Source organism: Mustela nigripes, chromosome 17 (assembly GCF_022355385.1).
Source record: "Mustela nigripes isolate SB6536 chromosome 17, MUSNIG.SB6536, whole genome shotgun sequence".
NCBI classification, from domain to species: domain Eukaryota; kingdom Metazoa; phylum Chordata; class Mammalia; order Carnivora; family Mustelidae; genus Mustela; species Mustela nigripes.
Genome location: NC_081573.1, coordinates 4,743,333 through 4,765,368, shown reverse-complemented (window position 1 = coordinate 4,765,368; position 22,036 = coordinate 4,743,333). Strand labels below are relative to the sequence as shown.

General features: G+C 51.6%; 1 protein-coding gene across 7 annotated transcripts in view; it reads left to right on the top strand.

Moving 5' to 3' along the window:
- Positions 1 to 22,036, top strand: part of MYH14 (myosin heavy chain 14) — an 82,028-nt gene that overhangs the window by 11,004 nt on the left and 48,988 nt on the right. For 5 of the 7 annotated variants that reach the window (XM_059382077.1, XM_059382075.1, XM_059382076.1 and 2 more), the window contains exons 4-12: positions 1,953 to 1,980; positions 2,108 to 2,210; positions 2,871 to 2,891; positions 3,849 to 3,941; positions 4,425 to 4,488; positions 6,624 to 6,722; positions 7,722 to 7,862; positions 18,743 to 18,838; positions 21,004 to 21,122. In XM_059382077.1, coding sequence (XP_059238060.1) covers positions 1,953 to 1,980; positions 2,108 to 2,210; positions 2,871 to 2,891; positions 3,849 to 3,941; positions 4,425 to 4,488; positions 6,624 to 6,722; positions 7,722 to 7,862; positions 18,743 to 18,838; positions 21,004 to 21,122 — 764 coding nt within the window. The remainder of the gene's footprint in view (positions 1 to 1,952; positions 1,981 to 2,107; positions 2,211 to 2,870; positions 2,892 to 3,848; positions 3,942 to 4,424; positions 4,489 to 6,623; positions 6,723 to 7,721; positions 7,863 to 18,742; positions 18,839 to 21,003; positions 21,123 to 22,036) is intronic. The other 2 variants (XM_059382074.1, XM_059382079.1) reach the window with 1 other exon arrangement.

The window sequence follows — 22,036 nt, the reverse complement described above, 5'->3', positions numbered from 1 at the left end:
AGCAGCTGTACCTCTCTGAGTCTCTTTCCTCATCTGTAAAATGGAGACAATAAGCCTCAGCTGAACAGAATGCGATTCATTCAACCAACTACAATTTGAGCTCCTACCGTGTGTGCTACTTTGTGCTGGGTATGAGAGAGTCAAAGATATGAGAGTGAGATCCCAGACCCCAGGGCTCAGGTCCTGGTAGAAAATGGGCCACAAAACAATGTTATGTGCTAACTAGTATATAAAAACTTTGTTGGACTTTCTCTTGGAGTTCTGACTATAGCCCTGTGAGGTAAGGGCTGTTTGAGCCCTGTTTTTGAGATGGGGAAACTGAGGCACAGAGCATTTCAGAGACTGGTCCAAGGTCACATAACAAGACAGGGGGGAGACTGGGCCTTGAACCCACATCTGTATGGCTCCCAAACCAGGCTGAATGCATCTCTCCCTTTGGCTTAAAACCACCTGCTGGAGACCTCCTGCCCCATTTAAAAACTATCCTGATTTTTTAAAAATATGTATTTATTTATTTGAGGGGGGAGGGGAGAAGGGCAGAGGGAGAGAGAGAGTCTCAAGCAGACTCCCTGCGGAACATAGAGCCCAATGTGGGGCTCGATTTTATAACCCTGAATTTGTGACCTGAGCCGAAATCAAGAATCGGATGCTTAACTGACTGAGCCACCTAGGTGCCCCCCAAATCTTCCAGATCTTTTAATCATGGTCTCCCAATCCATCTGCACAATCTCCAGCTTTGCCTTGTCCCCCAGCCTCTCTGACCTCCTTTCTGTCTCTCAGACAGTTCCAACTTGGTCTCACCACAGGCCCTTTGCCCTGGCTGTGTCCTCTGACTGGAACGCTCTTTCTCTACCCTCTTCCTTTAGGCCTGAGCTGAAACATCACCCCTTCTGGGAAGCCTTCCTGGCCCTCCCCCTCCTCAGTCTTCTTACTTCGTTACACTAGGGATTAATCCTGGCTCTATCGGCATTTGGGGCTGGAGGATTCTTTATACAGGGCATTCTGTGCATTGTAGGGTACTCAGCGGCATCCCTGAACTCGTCTCAGTAGACACTCATAGGACCTTCTGGTTGCAAGAACCAAACCAAAAATGTCTGCAGACACTGCCAACTTCCAAATCATCTTCACTTTTACTTTATGTGCTTTTTGTCCCCCAGTTCAAGCAGAAGCCCCATGAAGGCAGGGACTTTGCCAGTTCCCACTGTTGTAGGTGCCTGGCACTTAGTAGGTAATCAGTCATGTCAGATGCAGGGCGAGTGCTGGCGGAGATGGATGGTGGGAAGCATGCTGTGTTCTCTGCTGGGCAGAGGGCCACCGACAGGTCACCAGACATCAGCACTACCATACTGTGGCCTGTTCATGTCAATGTCTAAGCCTTACCTTAGGGCCAGGACCTTGCTGTCCTGTCTTGGCATCCCACACACCTGGCAGAAGGGGACCCCCAGGAGGGGCTCACACTGAAGTTTGTTGAATGAGTTACATTCTGTTCAGTTGGAGTTTTCCACTTCTGTTTTATAGGTGAGGAAACAGCTTGAGAGAGGGAGGGCTACTTTGCCAGGGTCACACAGCAAATAAGAAGCTGGGTTGGGGTGGGGTGTTAGAATCCTGGAGTGTCACACATCAGAACCCTTTTGGGTGGAGGGGCACCTGGGTGGCTCAGTGAGTTAAATGTCTGCCTTTGGCTCGGGTCGTGATCTCAGCATTCTGGGATTGAGCCCCACATCGGGCTCCCTGCTGATTGGGGAGTCTGCTTCCACTTCTCCCTCTGTCCTGCCCCCTCCACTCATGCTCTCTCTCAAATAGACAGATAAAATATTAAAAACAAAAACCTTTTTGCGAGGTGGGGGTGGGGGAACTTTTCCTTAATCCTTGAAAAGGGTGGGGTAAAAGAGGTCAGGGTCCCCCTAGAGCAGCAACCCTCCAGGTGATATGTCGACCTCTGTCCCTTACAGATCGTGAAGATCAATCCATTCTCTGCACGTGAGTAATCCTGAAGGACTTCCTGGAGGAGGTGGGGTTCTGGCTGGGTGTAGCTCTGCTTGGAATGGCAGGTCTTACCTGGCATCATTGTCAACCCTTTTCCTCTCCCACTTGTGTCCTTCTATAGTGGGGAATCTGGGGCTGGGAAGACAGAAAACACCAAGAAGGTCATCCAGTATCTCGCCCATGTGGCATCGTCCCCAAAGGGCAGGAAGGAGCCTGGTGTACCGGTAAGTGCCCTGTCCTGGGACACACTCTGGACCCTGCCACCAGCAGTGCCTGCCCCCATCTGAGGCCCTGCTTTTCCCCCTAACCCCCTGCCTCCCTTATGGAGGGCCACAACTGCGAGCCTTCTTTTTGGCTGCCCATGCTGCCCACACACCTATTATGTGCCCAAGACAGTGCTGGGAGTGGAGGCAGGATGGAAACGGAAAATCACGGGCCAGTTTGTGGCTCCTCAGAACAGCACCAGGTACATGGGAGGTGCCTACAGCCCTGCGCACCTACTGGGTTCCAGGCCTGATATAAGGACCTACAATTCCCAGTTGCCTTCACCAGTGAGCATCTGTAAGACCCGTCTCTCTGCTTATATGAACTTAACACGCCAGTGCATGGGTGTCGCTCTCCCGTGTTAAAGATGAGAAACTTAAGGCCTGTCTGGGGTGAGTCGGCTGTTGGAGGTCACACACCCAGGAAGGGCTAGAGAGAATTCAAGCCCAGGCGATATGGCTCCCCCAGGCCACCCTGCCCCACAAGCCTGATTTCCCTAGCCCCTCATGTCTCCCCTCTGTCCCCACCACCACTGGTTCACCTGTGTGTCTGTCCACGTTCCATGTGCCGCGTCCTGGTCTGTGTCCCGGTCCGTGTCTCGTGTCCCGTGACTTCCTCAGGCTGCCAGCACCTTGTCTTATGTGAGTAGCAGGGGATCACCTCAAATCACGCCACCCCTTAGGCCACCTGGTCAGCCCAACCCACGGTCTTCCCAGCAGGCAGGCCCCAGGACCCCGGTGTCTGCCAGGGAGCTGTGCTGCAGCTTATGTGGCCCTACTGCGTGTATGCCAGGCCCTGTACTACCATTGCAGTGCTCCCTGCTGCGGTTTCTAGCAGCCCTACACGGACACATCCTGGGGCCCATGTTACCATTTAGTGCAGAAACTTCAGGAAACAGTTGATGCCCTTGAGAACCTTGCTAAGAGGGGAGGGGGATTGGTGTTTCCTGAACACCTACTGTGCTCCTGACTCTGACACTGAGGTGCCTGGAGGGAAGTTCAGAGTGGGGTCCCTCTCTTGGAGCCCACTACTGGGGGAAGGAGGCTACCCTCTCTTGAATGCGTACTATGTGCCAGGCAGTTTGAAGCATGTTATATGGATAGTATAGATTTTTTTTTCTTAATTAATCCTGTAAGTAATCCATGAGTCTGTGTTTTTTTAACAACAACAGAAAAAGATAAAATGAAATCCCTCTTTTGTCCTTTCCGTCATCCCCTGGAGTGGTGTCTGCTGTCGACCATTTGGTGTGTATCCTCGTAGACCTTTCTCTAAATGCTTACGAACACACATCTATACCTGGAGACGTGGGAGTCATGTTTTGTAGTGTTTTTTTCTCGAGGTACTTTTCACTCATGGGGTCACATTGTAGGTCTTGCTCTGCCACGGAATTTTGTTGTGTTTTGTTTTCCCACTCCACGGTGAATCCTGGAGAGGTTTACTTGTTCCCTTCACAGTCAACGAAGGGCAAGACCTGGGTGTGGAAGAGCAGGCCCACCTGCAGAGGCACGGAGGCCCCTCACGCACACATGCGCAGCCGGTCATAGCACAGACCCCTGCCCCAGCCTTGTCACTGACAGCCTGTCTCCCGCGCCCCACAGGGTGAGCTGGAGCGGCAGCTTCTCCAGGCCAACCCCATCCTGGAGGCCTTTGGCAATGCCAAGACCGTGAAGAATGACAACTCCTCCCGCTTCGTGAGTGCTGGGGGAGAGCAGAGGCTGGCTGCTGGGAGCTGGGAGCTTTGGGGGTGGTTAAGGGGAGGCAAGAAGTGGGGGCTGACTAAGGGAGGAGGGGCTGGGGGTCTGGACTCCTGGGTCTGAGGGAGCGGGGGCGGGGGCCTGGACTGCTGGGTCTGAGGGAGGAAGGGGCTGGGAGTCTGGACTCCCAGGTCTGAGGGAGGAGGGGCTGGGGGCCTGGACTCCTGGCCCTGAGGGAGGAGGTGTTGGGGACCTGGACCCCTGGGTCTGAGGGAGGAGGGGGTTTGGGTCCTGAGGAAGGCAGTCAAGGAGGCCCAGATCTTGGATTCTCCATGGCTGGGACCTCACAATTGGGGTGGGGTTCAGATGGAGGGAGAAAGTTGAGATGCTCTGGGAGGGGTGAGTGTGGGTAAGGGGGGCTCTTCAGGTCGCCAATGTGGAAGAGGACTCTCTGCTAACTCCTGACCCCTTCCTTCCCAGGGCAAATTCATCCGCATCAACTTTGATGTGGCCGGGTATATCGTGGGTGCCAACATTGAGACCTGTATCCTCACATAGTGCTTGCGGGGGGGATCCTGGTGTCTGAGGAGGGTGGCCCTTGGGATCTCACTGTTTCCAGGAAACAGATGTTCACAAACACGGGGAAGCTTGGCTCCTTGATGTTCAAAAACTGTGCCTCAGTTTCCCCTTCTGTGGAAGGGAAAGGAACCTTGGGAAGGCATAGATGCAGCACCCCCTCCCCCTGGTGGAGGGAGGAGGGCCATACTGCTGTGGCCTTGCAGTGGGACGGTGGAGTGGCTGTGGCTTACCACAGAGAGGGGACACACAGCCCAGGCAGCAGAGGGAACAGGCATGTGGGGCCAAGTATGGAGGAGACCAGGGCCAGCTTCCAGAGTCCCCTCCCCATGGAGTCACATAGGATGGGCCACACACAAGATGTGACAACACGTGTGAGGTGTTGTCCACCAGGGATGCTTGTCAGAGACTCTGTCAGTGCCCCAGAGTTCTTCGTGGGGGCCGGTGGCCTCAGTGCCCTTGGCCTATCATGTACCAAAATTCCAGACTCCCCAAGGGAAATCAGGGGTTTCAGCAGAAACCACGTTGTATGCACCAACAGCTTAGGCGTGGGGAGCCCCTCCTGGGAGTCAAGGAGCGCTGGGAACCCTCCCAAAATCCAGCTTCCCAGGCGTGCCCACCTCAGACTTGTGGCATCAACCCTGCTCTGTGGGCAACGTGCAAGCTCAGTAGGGATTTATTTTTTAAGACTGTGTTTGAGAGAGAGAGAAAGAGAGCAAGGATGTATGTGAGCACACAAGTGGGGAGAGGGGCAGATGGAGAGGGAGAAGCAGGCTCCCTGCTGAGCAAGGAGCCTGATGCGGGGCTTGATCCCAGGACCCTGGAATCACAAGCTAAGTCTAAGGCAAGTACTTAATGGAGTGAGCCCCCCAGGCACCCCTCAGCTCAGTAGGAATTTAAAAGATAAAGCACGGTAGCTCCAGAAGTTCAGAATTTAAGAGAGCCGGCGGAGAAATCACATCAACCCAGGTTTGAATTCTATCTATGCCACTTGGAGGCCAAGGGAACTTCAGCACATTCCTTGACCTCTCTGTGCCTCTGTTTCCCCCGCTCTGTGGAAGAGGGAGGCTCATAGAATCCTCTCTTGGAGGACTGGGGGGCATTGGGGGGCAAATTCTTCGCCTGGCACCTGCCATGTAGCAAGCACTCCAAAATGAGCTGCTGTCATTAGGAGTTCACCATGGGAACAAATTAGCAATGTCCTTATCGATGTTAATATTCTCTGTTGGTAATTACTAATCAGCCGCATTAACAGTAAACCACGTGCCCCTTCCCAGAGGTGTCTGAGAACCTCAGTCTTCTGTGGTCTGGGGGAAGGCTGGGAAGCAGATGTGGTGGAAGAGACCTTAGCAAATAAGGAAATGGGCGTCTCCCGTTTCCTGAGGGTTTGCTCTGCACCTAGTGCTGTCCTGCGAGCTCTCCCTGTGTGCTCAATTCCTTGTCCCAGCACCCCTTGTCAGCCCATTTAACAGAAGAAGAAACCGAGGCTTGGTGTGTGTGCTTCCCCCCACCCCACCCTGTCTGTGAGGAACGCCCCCACATCCTCCCCACCTTGCACAAGCAGATTAATGAGCCAGGGCTTTTGGTCAATGGTGTGCAGATCTTGGGCCTGACTCCCCGAGGTAGGTCCTGCATTCCAACTGCTATGCTGAAGGGACGCTGTGTGGTCCGTGAGCGGGGCCATGGAGGGACCAACAACTTAGCTGGTGTTTTATTCTACTTTAAGGTGGTTTGCCCATTCTTAGAGTGTAAACATGCCATGTGACTTTTCTTGAAGGGAGGAGCCAATAGCCCCACTGTCCGTATAGGGAAACTGAGGCCGGCAGGCTAACAATGGCCAGAGATTTTCTTGTGGGGGTTGGCTACCAAGCAGACAGGGCTCTGGGTGTTTGACACATAGTGACGCATTTACCCACATGGCAGCTCATTCACGGGGTTCATAAAAGGAAACTGAGGCACGTGTGCTCAAGTGACATGACCGAGGCCTGGGCTGTGAACAACTCCACGGCTTCACAGGGTGGTGGGGGCAGCACAGGCCGAGGGGGCTGGGTGGGCTCCCCTCACTGCTCCTCACCTATGAAACCTTAACTCCCGGCCACCCAGACCTGCTGGAGAAGTCACGGGCCATCCGCCAGGCCAAGGACGAGTGCAGCTTCCACATCTTCTACCAGCTGCTGGGAGGCGCGGGGGAGCAGCTCAAAGGTCAGTACTGGGGCTCTCAGGGAGGGTGGGGGCAGGCAGCGGGGTGGGGGGGCCCTCATGGGCCTCTGGCATCCCTGGGCCTTAGGAGGAGGAACTAGGAGGCAGTCAGTAGGATTTATGAGCACCTGCTTTAGGTCAGGCTTCTGCTGGGCAGTGGGTTCTGGTGCCTCTCCCCGGAGCTCACTGCCCCAGGTTTCTGTCGCACTATGGCCTTGACGTCCTCAGGACCTGCCCCTGAGCGCCGGCTGTCCCCGCCCCTATACTGCTGACCGACCCTGTGGCTCTCTGTTCCCAGCTTCCTCCGGGGTCTCGCCCACCCCGGCCACGTGGCTCCCTGGCTGCTGCGCACACCCCTTCTCTTCTGAAACCGCAGGGCTTACTCCGAACCTGTGATGCCATGACGCTAGCTCCTGCCGCAGCGCCTGCTGCCTCGAGGTCCTGGCGGTCCAGGCAGTCCTGGTTTGTGTGGCTTTGCTGCACCTGCTGCCTCACCATGGCCTTTCCTCTGCCTCCTGCCTGAGCTTCCTCCTGTCTCCTCATTGCTCTTCCCACCTTCTGGCTGAAGAAAGTCCGGGGTTCTCCTTTCCGGGCGGACCCCTGCTGTCGCCAGGCCCCTTCCCACATAGCCTTGGCTGCCTCCCCCTTCTCCCCCACAAGGCTGCAGGACCCACAGGCCTTCTGCTGCCAGCTCTGCTGTCCCATGACTTCTGCGAGCTCAGGCATCCGCGGCCCCTTTGCTCCTGCTCCTGCTTGCTCTGGGCAGTTCCAGGACTTGACAATCTCTGGAAGGACGAAAGGGCCCAATGAGGGCTAAGCACCCCCACCACGCCCGGCCCTTCCCATCAAACCTTGAGGAGAGGATCTTCACTCATTTAACAGAGGAAGAGACCGAGGTCCCCAGTGGAGAAAGTGAACGCTTGTCCCGTGGGTGGCCATCAGGATGTGAGTCTGACTCTACAGCTCACCCTTGACCTCGGCCTCCACTCATTACCCCCGCAGCTGACCTCCTCCTGGAGCCTTGCTCCAACTACCGCTTCCTGACCAACGGGCCATCATCCTCTCCTGGCCAGGAGCGGGAGCTCTTCCACGAGACGCTGGAGTCCCTGAAGGTCCTGGGATTCACCCCGGATGAAATCACCTGTGAGTAAGCCCTGAGCCTCCACGAACGGTGGGGCTGGGGCAGCGTGGGGGCAGGTGGGGAACCTGGACATGCATTCCTCAGTTGGGAAAAAGGTACAGGGATGGGAGGAAAGAGGAGGTATAGCTTTAAGGAGGGGATCAAGAAGGGGACACCTCTGAGCCAAGGCCTGAGGAGCTGAGAGGGTAAGCATCGGTGCTAGCAGGGTATTACCCCCAAAGTAAAACGGTGGATTATTTTACCAGCAAAATGGATTTATTTGGGAATAATGGAGAATTGTAATTTGGGACAAGCAAGGTAGGATAGGAATCCGGCAAGGGACAGGAATTTTATCTTATGGAGAAGAGGAGGAGGTTGGAAGAGGTTGTTTTGAACGAAAGTCCTTTGGAGAAATCCAAGAGTGGAGGGTGTTGACGGTTTCTCTGGCTGAGCAGCTGGGGCAGCCAATTTTTTGTAGGAGTTGTGATGTACATCTTTCCCTGTTGGGGCCTGTCAGTGAGGATTCTTTCCTGTTGAGGATTCCTCTGTTGGTGTCTGTACTTGACATTGAGTAGTGTGACTCCCCCCTTCCAGCCTCTCCTTCTAGCTTCCCGAGTCTGCTTTCGTGAGGTTTCCCATACAAATTTTCAGAGAGAGCTAGAAGAGCCTTCTAGATGAGGAGGATTGCCTATGCAAAGGCCCTGGGTCAGAAAAGTCATGGCATGGTTTGATGAATTCATTTCTATCCTGAGGGGCTGGGACTTTGTCCTGGGGGCACCGGGGAGCCATGGGAGAGCTGGCAGCAGGGCAGAGGCCCCTTTGAGCTGTATGGAGGATGCGTTGGCGGGCCAGAGGAGGCTGAAGCAAAGGTGTGGGGAAGACCCTGACTGTGGCCCGTTACCCACGTGGCAATGCTTTGCCCCCTGCTGGTTTTCACCAGATCGCATGTTTTGACAGCAGGTCAGCAGCAGTCCTATATTTGTTTGCTCTGGCGCTGTGACAGAGCACCCCAGGCCTGGTGCCTTCAGCAGGAGAGATGGATCATCTCCCAGTTCTGGAGGCCAGAATGCCGAGCTCTACGTGTTGGCAGGGTTGCTCGGTCTTGGGAGAATCTGTCTGTCCCCTGCAGGCAGCCCCCTACTCCACTGTGATCTTGTCTTGACTTAAAGAATTCCATCTGCAATGACCCAAGACCCAAAGGAGGCCACATTCTGAGAAGGCTCAAGGGTTAGGATGTCACCACACCTGTTCTGGGGGGAAGAGGGTACAATTTGACCCATGCCAAGTACGTGTAGGTGGACCCCGTCTTTTTGCAACCGCCTGACTCTTTCACTGTTTGGATGAACTTGGAGTCCCATGGACAAAGACCCCGATGTCTTGGGCTGAGCTGGCATGGCGGGTTTCTTTCTCCTCCCATCTCTGGCAATGCGGAAAGCTCTGGGAGCTATTGTTGGCTCCAGGGCCAACTGGGAGGGCTGGAAGTTGAGCAAGCGCCAGCTTGGCTGTCTCCCCGGGCTGCAAACAGGCCGGCCTTCTCGGGCGTATTGACACAGGGTCCCAGGCCTCCCCTGCTAGATTGCCCAACCACAGTTGCAAAACTTCCTCCGCCTGGAGTCTCTGCTCTCCTCCCGGGGCAGCTGGTGAACAAATCCGGATGGCGGCCACTGTGGGGGCCTGACCTCCTGTCACAGATCACCTCAAGTGACCCTCCCCGTGGCCGCCCCACTGCATAGCCGATTTTTGCAATTCTGAAACAAAACTTTGGAAGTGACATATGTGTGTGGTGACATAATCTGGATGTGCCAAAGGTCATAGTTTGGCAACTGGGTCTCCTGCAGGGCCCTGAGCCCTGCTTTCCCCTGGCTTCCCACACATCCTTCCAGAAATATTTTCTACATCTAAAAAAGAATACACATTATTTTTTCTCCCTCCCTCCCTTCTTTCCTTCCTTCCTTTCTTTCTCTTTCCTTCCTTCCTTTCTTCTCTCCTTCTTCCTTCCTTCCTTCCTTCCTTCCTTCTTTGTCAGAGAGAGAGAACACAAGCAGGGGGAATGGCAGAGGGAGAGGGAGAAGCAGACTCCCCACTGAGCATGGACCCCCCAACCTGGAGCTCCATCCTAGGACCCTGGGATCATGACCTAAGCTGAAGGCAGATGTTTAATTGACTGAGCCACCCAGGTGTCTCCATACTATTTTCCTAAGAACGAGGCATTCTGTAGTCCCAGGGTGGATGTTCAGCCATACCAGTAATAAAAGTGGTAAGATATTTCTCTGCTGAATTTAAAAGTTCCCCGCACAGGGCCGCCTGGGTGGCTCAGTCTATAAAGTGTCCGACTCTTGATTTCGGCGCAAGTCGTGATCTCAGGGTTGTGAGTTCAAGCCCCAAGGTGGGCTCCATACTGGGCATGGAGCCTGCTTAAAAAAAAAGTCCCCCGTGGTTGTGGATTTAAGTGAACCTTATCTCCCTGACCTTCCTCCCAAGACCATCCCAGATAGAGCAACGTGCGGCACATCGGGGAGGGGCCAGGTAGTGTTGGGGTTAAGAATTCAGCTCATCACCCTTGGGCTAGCATACTTTGTGCCCTGCTTTTGTTAGCAGACAGCATACTTTAGTGATAATTCTGGTTTTGTATATAGGTTTCAGAGAGTGTGTGTGTTGGAGGGGCTGCATAAAATTTCATTGTTTAAATGGCTTGTGATTCTTTTAACCAGCCTCTGTCCCTTGCAGAGAGACCTTTAGGGTGTTTGCACCCATTGTTATTAAAATGAACCCCCCTCCCAAAAGAGGTGCCAGGAATATCCTTTGAAGGAGCTCTCTGTTCTCTTGTGTCCATGAGATCCATTCTTAGAAGCGAAATGCTGGGTCCAAGGAGGGGGTGTCCCTTTTGATTTTAATCTGGCTTTACCAGAAGTGTGACAGAGGTATTGAGCTCGAATTTGAACACTCTCACCTGGTGACAGCGTACAAGGCAGGGGCTTTCTGTCTGTTCACGGAGTCGGGGCACCCATTCCCCTCCGTCCCCTGCCAAGGTGAGTCTAGAACCTTTTCAGTGGCCCAAGAGGATATCTTGCACCCTTTTGGCATTTGTCAGCTGCCGGTTTCCACCGCCAGTCTCTGGCAACTGCTCCTCAGCTTCCTGTCCCTGCGGGTTTGCCCATCCTGGCCCTTTCATGTAAATGGGATCATACAATACGATGGCCTCGTGGCTGGCTGCTTTTACTCCCCAAGAGGGTTTCAGGTTCATCTCCGCGGCAGGGGGTGGGGGGTTAATCAGGGTCAGTGTTTTGTTCCTGGTTATTGCTAAATAGTTTTGATTTTTAGCTTTTTTTTTTTTAAGATTTTATTTATTTGATAGACAGAGATCACAAGGAGAGAGGAGGAAGCAGGTTTCCTGCCGAGCAGAGAGCCCGATGCAGGGCTCGATCCTAGGACTCTGAGATCATGACCTGAGCCGAAGGCAGAGGCTTAACCCACTGAGCCACCCAGGTGCCCCTGATTTTTAGCTTTTTAGTATGGGTACCAGGTCCTATAATCAGCGCCCACCTGTGGCTTCTTGGATTTTGCCTGGAAACCCCCATCTCCCACCCCCAGGGCTCCACAGGTTTTTTAAATTGTAGAGAAGCCACTTCATCACCGTCCAGAAGGTGGCGCTAGTCTCCATTGCCATCCACCCTGTCCCTGGAGCGCTTTTCCCTCCATGCAAGGCCCCAACCACTGCTGTCAGTTTTCTGGCTTTTGCCGGTGTGGTAGGTGGATGGGGTCTCACAGTTTTATTCGGTGTTTTACTTACAAGGAGTGGAGCCAGCCAGTCACTTTTTTTTTTTTTTTTTAAGGTTTTGTTTATCATTTGTTTGGGAGAGAGAGAGAGAGCTAGAGACCAAGCAGGGGGAGGAACAGAAGGAGAGGGACAAGCAGACTCCACGCTGAGTGGAGAGCCCGATGCAGGGATTGATCTCATGACCCTGAAGTCATGACCTGAGCAAAACCAAGAGTCGGATGTTTGACTGAGCCACCCACGTGTCCTGTGGTCACCTTTTCATAGAGTCCTTCTGGCAAAAAAGGAGACAGAGGTCCAGGGAGGTGGGATGTCTGCCCCACGACTCACCCCAGTTGACAAGAAGGCAATGGAACCCAGGGCTGACTCCAAAGCGAGCCCATGATCCATCTTTAGAGAGGCAGGTGGTGCCTCTGGGAAGCTTTCTGGACTGTCTCTGGAAAGATGGTCACCAGTGGGAAGGCTAACATGGAGAACACTGGGGACCCATCTAAGCAGGACCTCCACCCTCCTCCCCACTTCCCACTTTCACCGGTGCTGGTGCTGGGAATGCCACTCCGAGAGGCTGAGCAGGGAGCCTGGTACCTGGGGAGGCGGGTGTTCATGCTGGGGAGCACACTTGGCCTCACCAGCCCCACGCCCCTGCCTCCGCAGGCCTGGGCTTGCTTGCAGTCAGCTGGTGTGAAGTCACCGCAGGAGCTAACTGCCGACTTCTCAGATGTCAGGTTTGCCCGGGTGCTTGACGCCAATGCAAGGTCCTAAGCCAACTGTCAGAGGCCGTTTCAAAGGCCACTGGGGGGACTTGAGTCTGGACTGTGTCTGAGCGGAGGTTAAGGGATGAATGATCTTTTGGTTCATTAGGTGATGATGCCGCTGTGGGCCCATAAGGAGATGTCTTTATCTTCTCGGAAGTGCCCTGCTGTCCTCTGGGGAACCCCCAGGACTTCCAGGGCTCTGAGCTGCCCCCATCCACTCTTTCCTTCTGACCCCAGATGGGCAGGACCAGAGATCTCTAAGCCCAGCCCCTCTCACTGCATAGCCAGGGAAACTGAGGCCCAGGAGGTCACCCAGCTTGTCCAAGGGCACACAGCAAACTCCCACATCCAGTAATGTATGTATCCCCCCCATTAATTAACTCATTGCCCTTTATTCATGAATATATCAAGTCATTCAACTGGTGGTGGGGTTTCTGGGCCAGACCGCCACAGGCGCTGGGCAGAATTCACAGTGACCAACACAGAACCAACCCTTGACCTGTGGAATGCTCAGACCCGGAAGCATCGAATCACACACATGCATTAAAGCTGAACCAGTGGGAGGGTGAGTGATGGAGGGTGCATGGAGCAGGGACCGTGTGTCACAGCATTCCAGCATGGCCTGGGGAGAGCCCCCTGGATGAGGTGGCCCTTGCTTGAGCACTGATGGGTCTGGCAGGAGCTAACCAGCCCTAGATGGTGCTGGCAGCATCTAGGCGGAGGGAACTGCCAAGGCAAAGGCCTGGTGGCAAGACAGTGTTGGAGAAGCTGATGGGGGGCAGCTGGGGTGGCTGGTTGGAGTAAGCGAGGATACCCTGGGGCCGGAGGGGCTGGGAGGGTCAGGTTTCTCAAGACCCTGGTAAGGGCTCACATTGAATCCCAGAAGTACTAGGGACCAGGGAAGGAACTCTTCCCTGTGAACAGGCAAGCTCAAGTTCATTCATGTAAACATTTATAGAGCGCCTACTCTATGCAGAGCACATGGGCAGCAGATGAGTAAGGAATAGATACTTTCCACAGGAAGTTATGATTTCAGTGGAAATGGAGAAAAAATAATATTTGTTGCATACCCTGCCATGCCCTGCAAATTATACCCAAACCTGGTTTTTCAGGCTTGCTTTTTTTTTTTTTTAACTTCTTTTTATTATTATTGAAAGTCATGTTAGTTTCAGGTATACAATATATGGATTCAACAATTCTGTTCATCAGTGCTTATCCCAAGTGTAGCCACCATCTGCCTTTTTTTTTTTTTTGTCCTTTGAGAGAGAATCCACGTACTGTAAAATTCACCATTGTCAAGTGTACAGTGCAGCCATTTGTTGCGAATGTACAATTGCACTAATTCTAGACACCAAGTCCTTTCTTAACAGCCATTTTTTTTTTCTGGACAAGATCTGACATTTTAACAAGTATGAAACTCCGAAAGAATATAATCAGTACTATATAATCAGCTCCCAGGCCCGGGCTACCTCTGTCCACAGTTTCCCACGTGTCCCTCAGAGCAAGGCGTCTTGAAGCCATAAGGCCAGTGATCTTCCTTCTGTTTTCAGGGTTTGTTCAAAAAACTTTTTATTGGGAATACTTTGAGATTTACGGAAAAGTTGCAGAAAGAGTACAAAACATTGCTGCGCTCTTCTCTAAGATTCCTCGGGTGCTAACGTCTTGCCACATTTGCTTCCCGTCTGTCTTTCTAATTACTTATTCTGAGCAGTTTGAGAACAGGGGTGTGGACAAGCATGCAGCCACACCCCAACAGACTCTAGGCCAAGGGTGGGTGATGGTCCCACAAGGCGGGAGGAAGGAGCGGAGGCAGGGACAAAGGCACAGGTGTACTGGGGAACTTCCGTGCGGGAAACTTCTGCACAATGAGACTCCCCTTTACCCTTTGTATTAGCTTCCTGTGACCGGTAATCAACACCCGCTGATTCTCTTATAATGCTGGAGGCCAGGAGTCCAAAACCAGTCTTCACTGGCAGGGTTGGTTTCCTCTGGAGGTTCAAAAGGAGAATCACTTTTCTTGCCTTCTCTGACTTCAAAGCACATCCCTGTAACCTCTGCTCACGTGGCGTTCTCCCTCGGCTTCCCTTTTATGAGGACCCTCTAGCTAGAGCCCACCTGCGTAATCCAGAGTTCATCTCCCATCTCAGCATTCCCCAGTCACATTGGTGAAGTCCATTTTGCTCTGCCAGGTAACATTTCCTGGTGGGGAATTCGGAATGTGGACCTCTCTGGGGGCGGGGAGGGATTGTCCCGCGGCGCCTACCACCCTGCAGAGTCTGTCCATACATTGTAAGTAGGCTCCACCCCCAGAGCGGACTGGGGGCTCGAACCCACAAAGCTGAGATAGAGACCTTTGCAGAGATCAAGTCTGAAGCTCAACCGACTGAACCACCCGAGCGCCCCCTGTCTGCATATTTTTATATGCAGCCACTGGATGGTACTGTCTTGGGAGCTGAGAGCACTGGCACTGTTAGCATCCCCATTCATAGACCATATTGTCCCAGTAATGTCCCTTATAACACGCAAAAGTGTTTTTTACAGGATTTTTGCCAGTTTTCCTAACAATGTACTTTAGAGCAAAAAAGGTTTCATGACACATACACGGGTGCACGCACACATACACACGCACATGCATGTGTACACATGCACACGCATTTCCCCCCGGCCGGAGTACATGTACCTAGCACACTGTGCTCTCCGTCTGCCTGGAACTATTCTTTCTTATCGTTGATGACCTTGACGTTTTTGAAGATTACAGACCAGTTGTTTTGTCTCAACTTGGGTGTGTATCCTTGCAGTTAGGATTCGGGTTACACATTTTTGGCAGGAAACCCCCAGGAGGGTGCTCCTCCCTCCCCCTCCTTCACCCCCTTTCTCTAAGTAGACAGTGTAGAAGCGAAGACACCTAAAAATGCGCCCAGTGCCTAAGCGTCCAGTTCAGGGGCTTTCTGCAAGTGACCGCCATGTATAACCAGCATCTAGGAGCCCCCTTGTGCCCCTTCCCATCGCAAGAACTGCCCCCCCTCACTGGCAGTGTGATCATTATTCTGGCGTCTAACAGCGTTGAATTGTGTCCCTTCTTTCTTTTTTTTTTTTTAAGATGTTATTTATTTATTTGACAGACAGAGGTCACAAGTAGGCAGAGAGTCAGGCAGAAAGAGAGGAGGAAGCAGGCTCCTGGCTGAGCAGGGAGCCCGATGCGGGACTCGATCCCAGCACCTGGGATCATGACCTGAGCTGAAGGCAGAGGCTTAACCCACTGAGCCACCCAGGCGCCCCTGTGTCACTTGTTTCTGAATTTTGTTACAAATTCAGCATGTGTGCTTTCATGTCTGTCTTCTTCTACTCTACCCAGTGGTTGTGAAATTTGTCCATGTTCAGTGAGTGGCCAGGAGGGGGCTACTTTTGTTATTATTATTTAGGTTTTATTTATTTATTTGCCAGAGAGGGAGAGAGAGAGAGAGAGCACAAGCAGGGGAGTGGCAGGCAGAGGCAGAGGGAGAAGCAGTCTCACCACTGAGCAAGGAGGCCGCCGGGGGTCTGGATCCCAGGACCCTGAGATCATAACCCGAGCCAAAGACAGACACTTAACTGACTGAGCTACTCAGGTGTCCCAGGGAAGGTGGCTTCTGAGGGGCTGGCTCCACAGGTACATTTACTTTGTAAAAACCAGAGCCGGACCCGTGTGATTTGCGTGCTTTTCTGTACTCATTATTCGAATTTCATGCTGGAAGAGGGAGGAAAGAAAAGCACCACCGTTAAGAATTCAGACCCCAAGGGGCGCCTGGGTAGCTCAGTGGGTTAAGCCTCTGCCTTCGGCTCAGGTCATGATCTCAGGGTCCTGGGATCGAGCCCTGCATTGGGCTCTTTGCTTGGTGGGGAGCCTGCTTCTCCCTTTCTTTCTCTGCCTGCCTCTCTGCCTACTTGTGATCTCTGTCTATCATATAAATAAATAAAATCTTTAAAAAAATAAAGGATTCAGACCCTGGATTTGCCCCTCTGCTCTGCTGCTGACGATGATCTCGGGCAAGATGGCTCCCAGAATGTGCCTTGATTTCCCCATCTATGAAGGGGTTTCACTCCGTTCCAGACCTGTAAAATGTTACCGTAGGATCTGCTTCCCTTGGTTGTTAGGAAGTTTAAACAAGTGTATTTGTTAAGTGTTTGGAACAGGACCTGGCATGGAGTGAGTGAGAATAAGTCAGTGTCTGTTTGAACCTGTTCCGGAGTGCGTCCTTAGTGGGGTGGCTAGGCGCTGGCGTCAATCTGTAGTGTCGCCGCGAGAGCCACAAGTAGAGACCCAGCCTGAGGCGGGTGTGTTACACAGGCCACTCACCTGCCATGAGCTGCTTCCCTGTCGGAGGTGAGGGAGTTCTGAGGCAATGTCCAAGTCTGGTAAAACCCTGAACCAAGCACAGTCTTTCCTCAGATTTCACAGTGGCTACCTTCCTGGAAAAGCTGCTGTGTAATTTTTTAAAGAGATTTTATTTATTTACTTATTTGAGGGAGAGAGAGAGAGAGAGAGATGGGTGGGGGTGGGGGCGGAGAATCACAGGCAGACTCTGCGCTGAGTGCAGATCCCAACGTGGGGCTCAGTCTCGTGACCCTGAGCTCATGATCTGAGCCAAAACCAATAGTCGGAGGCTTCACTGACTGAGCCAGACAGATGTCCCCCAGAATCCACTGTGCATTAAAACCAAACACAAAACACTTGAGTTTATACATAAAACAGTTGGGATTTGACTCCGGTAATTATAGGCCATTATTTCACGGACACAGATGTCCAGTGGGATATTTGAGGGTCACACAGGGTGTGGCAAATTCTTTGTGGTGCGGGGGGCCTCTTCATCTGGGTCCCAACCTGCCGCGACCCTGTGATATCCAGAAACACCCCAGAAACTGCCCCCTGGCCTCCCTTGTCACGCCAACCCACACCGGGAGTTCCTGAGATGTACTCTAGGGGGCAGCACTATCCATTCACGAACAAGCGCAGTCCGTCCTCTACTGCGGTTTCTGTATTTGCGACTTTGCCTACTCGCTAAATTTATACGTAACCCCCAAAGAGCACCCGTGGTGCTTTTACAATCATCGTCTCACTCACACAGGGGTGGAAAGTTGGAGCGGTCCAGCGCATACGCAGCTGAGTTTCAGCAAATTGGTGTGCTGCCTTCCTGTCTCGGCTCATACCATAACCTGATGACCTTGTCTCCTTTTCACCTGCTACTGAGTGCCATGTTTTTCACGTCTTTCCTGCTTTTCTTATTGATGGCTTCACCGTCTAAAATGCCCCCCATGCTTAGTGCTTAATGCTGGCTAGCATTCCCAAGTGCAGGAAGGCTGTAGTGTGTCTCACAGAGAAAACGTGTAAATCCTTCAGGCTTGAGTCAGACAGCTGTTGGCCGTGAGTTCAACGTTTCGGAAGCAATGTTGTATAGTAGATAAGGTATCTTTGAACTGAAGCACGCATAAAACAAGGTGATGTAGTGATCAGCTGAGGAAAATGTGACTAGAGGCTCACAGGAACAAAGCCCCGTATTTCCCATAAGTAAATTCATGTTCATGGTCACTACAAAGAATGTAACTTGGCAAATAAGGAGACTCGACTGTATATTTTTGCCTTTTTAAAACGTAGACAGTGGTATGCTGTCTATACTATTCTGCACCTCACATTTTCCACTTGCTATTTTAGAAATCTTTTCCTGTTTAGGACACCTAGCTGGCTCCATTGCTAGAGCGTGCAACTCTTGATCTTGGGGTTATGAGTTTGAGCCCCACGTTGGGTAGAGAGATAACTTAAAAATAAAATCTTAAAAAAGGAAAATCTTTCCACATTGCCCAAGACTTTCTTAATTCACTTCCACACATCCTTTTAAATATTCTGTGTGTTGCTTTATGAAATGGACACAAGCAGACACCAAATGGTGCTAAAGCAAGCCTTGAATACAAAATACAGAATTCATGTATCTGTTCTTATGTTTTAAGACCTGCCCAGTGTCACAGATGGATTTTAAGCTGAGGGGCGGTGGTGTAATTTGACATAGAGTTGTTGTTGTTGTTGTTTTAAGATTTTATTTTAAAAGTTGGGACTATGAAAAAATCATTTTATATATTTGAGAGAAAGCATGCATGTGCACACAAGCGGGTGGGGGAGGGGCAGAGAGAGAGGGAGGGAGGTCCTCTGTGCTGAGGGTGGGGCTCGATCCCATGGACCCCGAGATCATGACCCTGTGCTGAAATCAAGAGTACAACTTCTAACCACCCAGATACCCCTGATGTAGGGTTTTTAAGCTAGATTTCTAAGGGGCTAGTTACGCCCACACAATAGGGTCTGGAGCCCCCATGACATTGTTCTCTCTCTCTCTCTATCCCATAGCCATGCTGCGGATTGTCTCAGCCGTTCTCCAGTTTGGCAACATCGTCCTGAAGAGAGAACGGAACAACGACCAAGCCTCCATGCCTGACAACACAGGTATCCTACCCGGCCTGCAGTCCACCCATCCGACCCAGTGTTTCCCCTTCCTCCCACCAGACAGAGCGTGACACCACTCCCCGCTCCCCAGCTGGGCATGCCTCCAGGCTGTGCTGATCCTTTACCAAAATGTCATCGCTTACTCTTGTTCTGATTCTGAATGGTGTCCTCCCTGCTGAAGGTTTGAACAGCACCAGTGTACCAAAGATCCCCCCTCATCCTGGCCCCTCTGGGAAAACCGCCATTGGCATTGGGCTTATAACTTCCTGGCCTCTGTGCTTGCCATATATATACGTTTTTTTGCTTTTCAAAAGCAGAACTATAGTTGATACTCTTTTTTTATCCAATGGAAATAGCTCTGCTTCTTTATGGTCATAAAATAATACAATCTGGATGGGGTAGGGGGCGGAATCTAGCAAAACAGAAAAGTATAAAAGCAGGGAAATGACCCACAGTCATACCCCTGAGAGGTAAGTAGTGCAACATTTTGGGGTATTTCTCTCTGGGCTTTGTTCTCTGTCCATATCTGTGTAGAAATAATTGTCAGAGAAATGGAATCATGCTTCGCCCCTTTTCCCTCAAGACAGCAAGAGCTTTGCATCCATAAAATCCTAGGGGCTCATTTTCCAAAGCTGTACCACCACAGAAGATATGAGAAAGGGGCCCCTCCCCCATGATCAATGGCACCCTCTGTGGCACTCGGGGGCTCTGTTCACATGCCCAGCAAGTGTGCCATACATGCTTGCTCATTCATTTTTCTGATCTGTGAAGTTGGGGTCAGAGCTTGTAGACCATTTTGAAATTTGCTTTTTTCCCTTAATGCACTGAGGTAATGCTTCCGGGCTATTAACTAGAATGCTACTGGGGTTTCTTCCTGTGGGGTCTATGGGTAGAACCATATGTCAACATAATTAATCTCCTGGGAACTGCTGGGTGTTTCATTCTCTGCATTTGCAAACATTCACTGGAGAAGGCGTCCACTGGCCAGAGGACACAGCGGAGGCTTTAGAAGCCTACAGAACATTCCTGTGACTCGTGGCAGAGCACCCTTGTACACATTCCCTGCTGTTCTTCAGGCCCCTGTTAGAGTTCTTAAATACCTTCTGTATCATGCAAAGTCACCATAGAAGAATTAGAAACTGCAATTGCAGCAAAAGAACAAAAAAAGAAAAGAAAGAAAGAAATGCAAATTCTCATCAGCTCGCCTCTCAGAAATAATCACTGTTTATTTAATTTGGTGTTTTTCCTTCTAGATGTGTTCTTTTCCTTTCTCTTTTCTGTTGGAGCTGAGCATTTGTAGTAACCGTTTTCCCGTTATGGAAGTGACAGAAGCTGGAAAACATTTCTCAAATACCTTTTTTTATGCATTTTTTCCCCTATAAAAATAAGGAAAAACAAGTTGCTTTTAAATATTTATTTATTGGCCACTTCCATGGGTTTTTACTCCAATAGCTTTCCCCCCCAAAATTATATCAGCAAATCTCCAGGCATACAGAGAAGTAGAAAGAATTTTCATAGCAAACCCCCAGATATCCACCACCTACATTCTGCCATTAACATTTTACTACACTTGGTTTATTGGGTATCTTTCCACACATCGGTCATCCATCCTGTAGTCTGGTGCATTTCAAAGTTGCAGATTTCTGTACCTTTCAGCATGTACATGAGTAGTTCACATGTGTACTCATCAGCTCGCATGTGCATATCACTTACCGGTATCCAGTATTTGCTTACAGTTGTTCCTTTGGCATGGAACATACAAATCATGAAATGCACACATCTTAAATGTACCATGTAACGAGCGCTGATAATTTTCAGTGACCGCAGAACACATGTTCAAATGGAGGATCCCTGACTCCCTAACCAGTCCCTGGTTGCTGGGCATTCGACCTGTGTCCTGTTTTCCTCCATCATCACCCAGGCTGCAATGAACATCCTCTTGGTCCAGTCTTTGCTTGCCTCCGGGATTATTGATCCCATCTTGGGGTCCCAGAGAGAATTGTTGGCCCAGAGGACGTACACACTTTTAGGATTGTATTGCTTCTAGTGGGAGAGGCTGGGCCCCTTCTCTGGCCCACCAGCAGTGGGGATGACCCCCTCTGCTGCACTCAGTGGCCACTGCCATGTCCTGGGGCCAATCAGACCTTTGTGCCTATCACCCTCAGCTGCACAGAAGCTCTGCCGCCTCCTGGGACTGGGGGTGACGGACTTCTCCCGCGCCCTGCTCACTCCCCGCATCAAAGTTGGCCGAGACTACGTGCAGAAGGCACAGACCAAGGAGCAGGTGGGTAGGCCTTGGGGGGGTAGGAGGGGTGCGGGGAGAGCCAGGCGCCAAGGTCCTGGGCCTTCAGGCAGCGTATGCTGGTTTTTCTCTCACTCAACAAACTTTGGCTGATTGCCCCATGACCAGCTCTGGTTCTGGTGCTAGGATAAAATTAGTGATGGAAACAAAGACCATGCCTTCGTGGAGCTCTAGCCAAAGTAGGGAACAGATCCTAAAAGGAGATATAAGCAGTGAGGCCTTCTATGAAAAAGGGGGTTTCTGTGCCAGGGAAGTCCTCTCTGACAAGGTGATATTTGAGTTTGGACCTAGATAGTTCAAGGCAGAAGGAATGGCTCTGGGGCTGGAGCAGGCTTGGCGAATTGAGAACGTCAAGGAGATCAGTGAGGCTAGAGAGTGGAGCAGAGAGGTTGGAAGCGGGCAGATCATGCAGGGTCTTAGGGGACACAGAAAGGAGGTGGGTTTTATTCAGAGTGCAGTAGGACACCAGTGAGAGTTTAAGCCAGGGAGCAACCTGCTTTGGTTTGTCTTTTATAAAGATCCCCTTGTCTACTGCATGGAGAAATGGATCCCGGGGGTACAGGTGGGAACAGGGAGACAAAAGGAGGCTGCTGTCATAGTCCAGAAAAGTGACGATAATGGTGGGACTGGGGAGAAGTGAACCCATGCTAGAGGTTTTCAGAATCCAGCTTTCAGGCAGAGGCCTCTGCCTGGACCCAGGCTGGCCCCTTGAAACAAAGTATTAGGGTGAAGAAGACACAGTGGGGGACATGGGGGCCAGAGATTGGGGGTCACGTGAGAGACCAGGTTCTGCTCTCAGCTGAGGTACTATTGTTGGGGTCCATTTTACAGATGAAGAAACTGAGGCACAGAGAGGTTTAGTCACATGCCTGAGGCCACAGAGCTTCTAAGGGGCA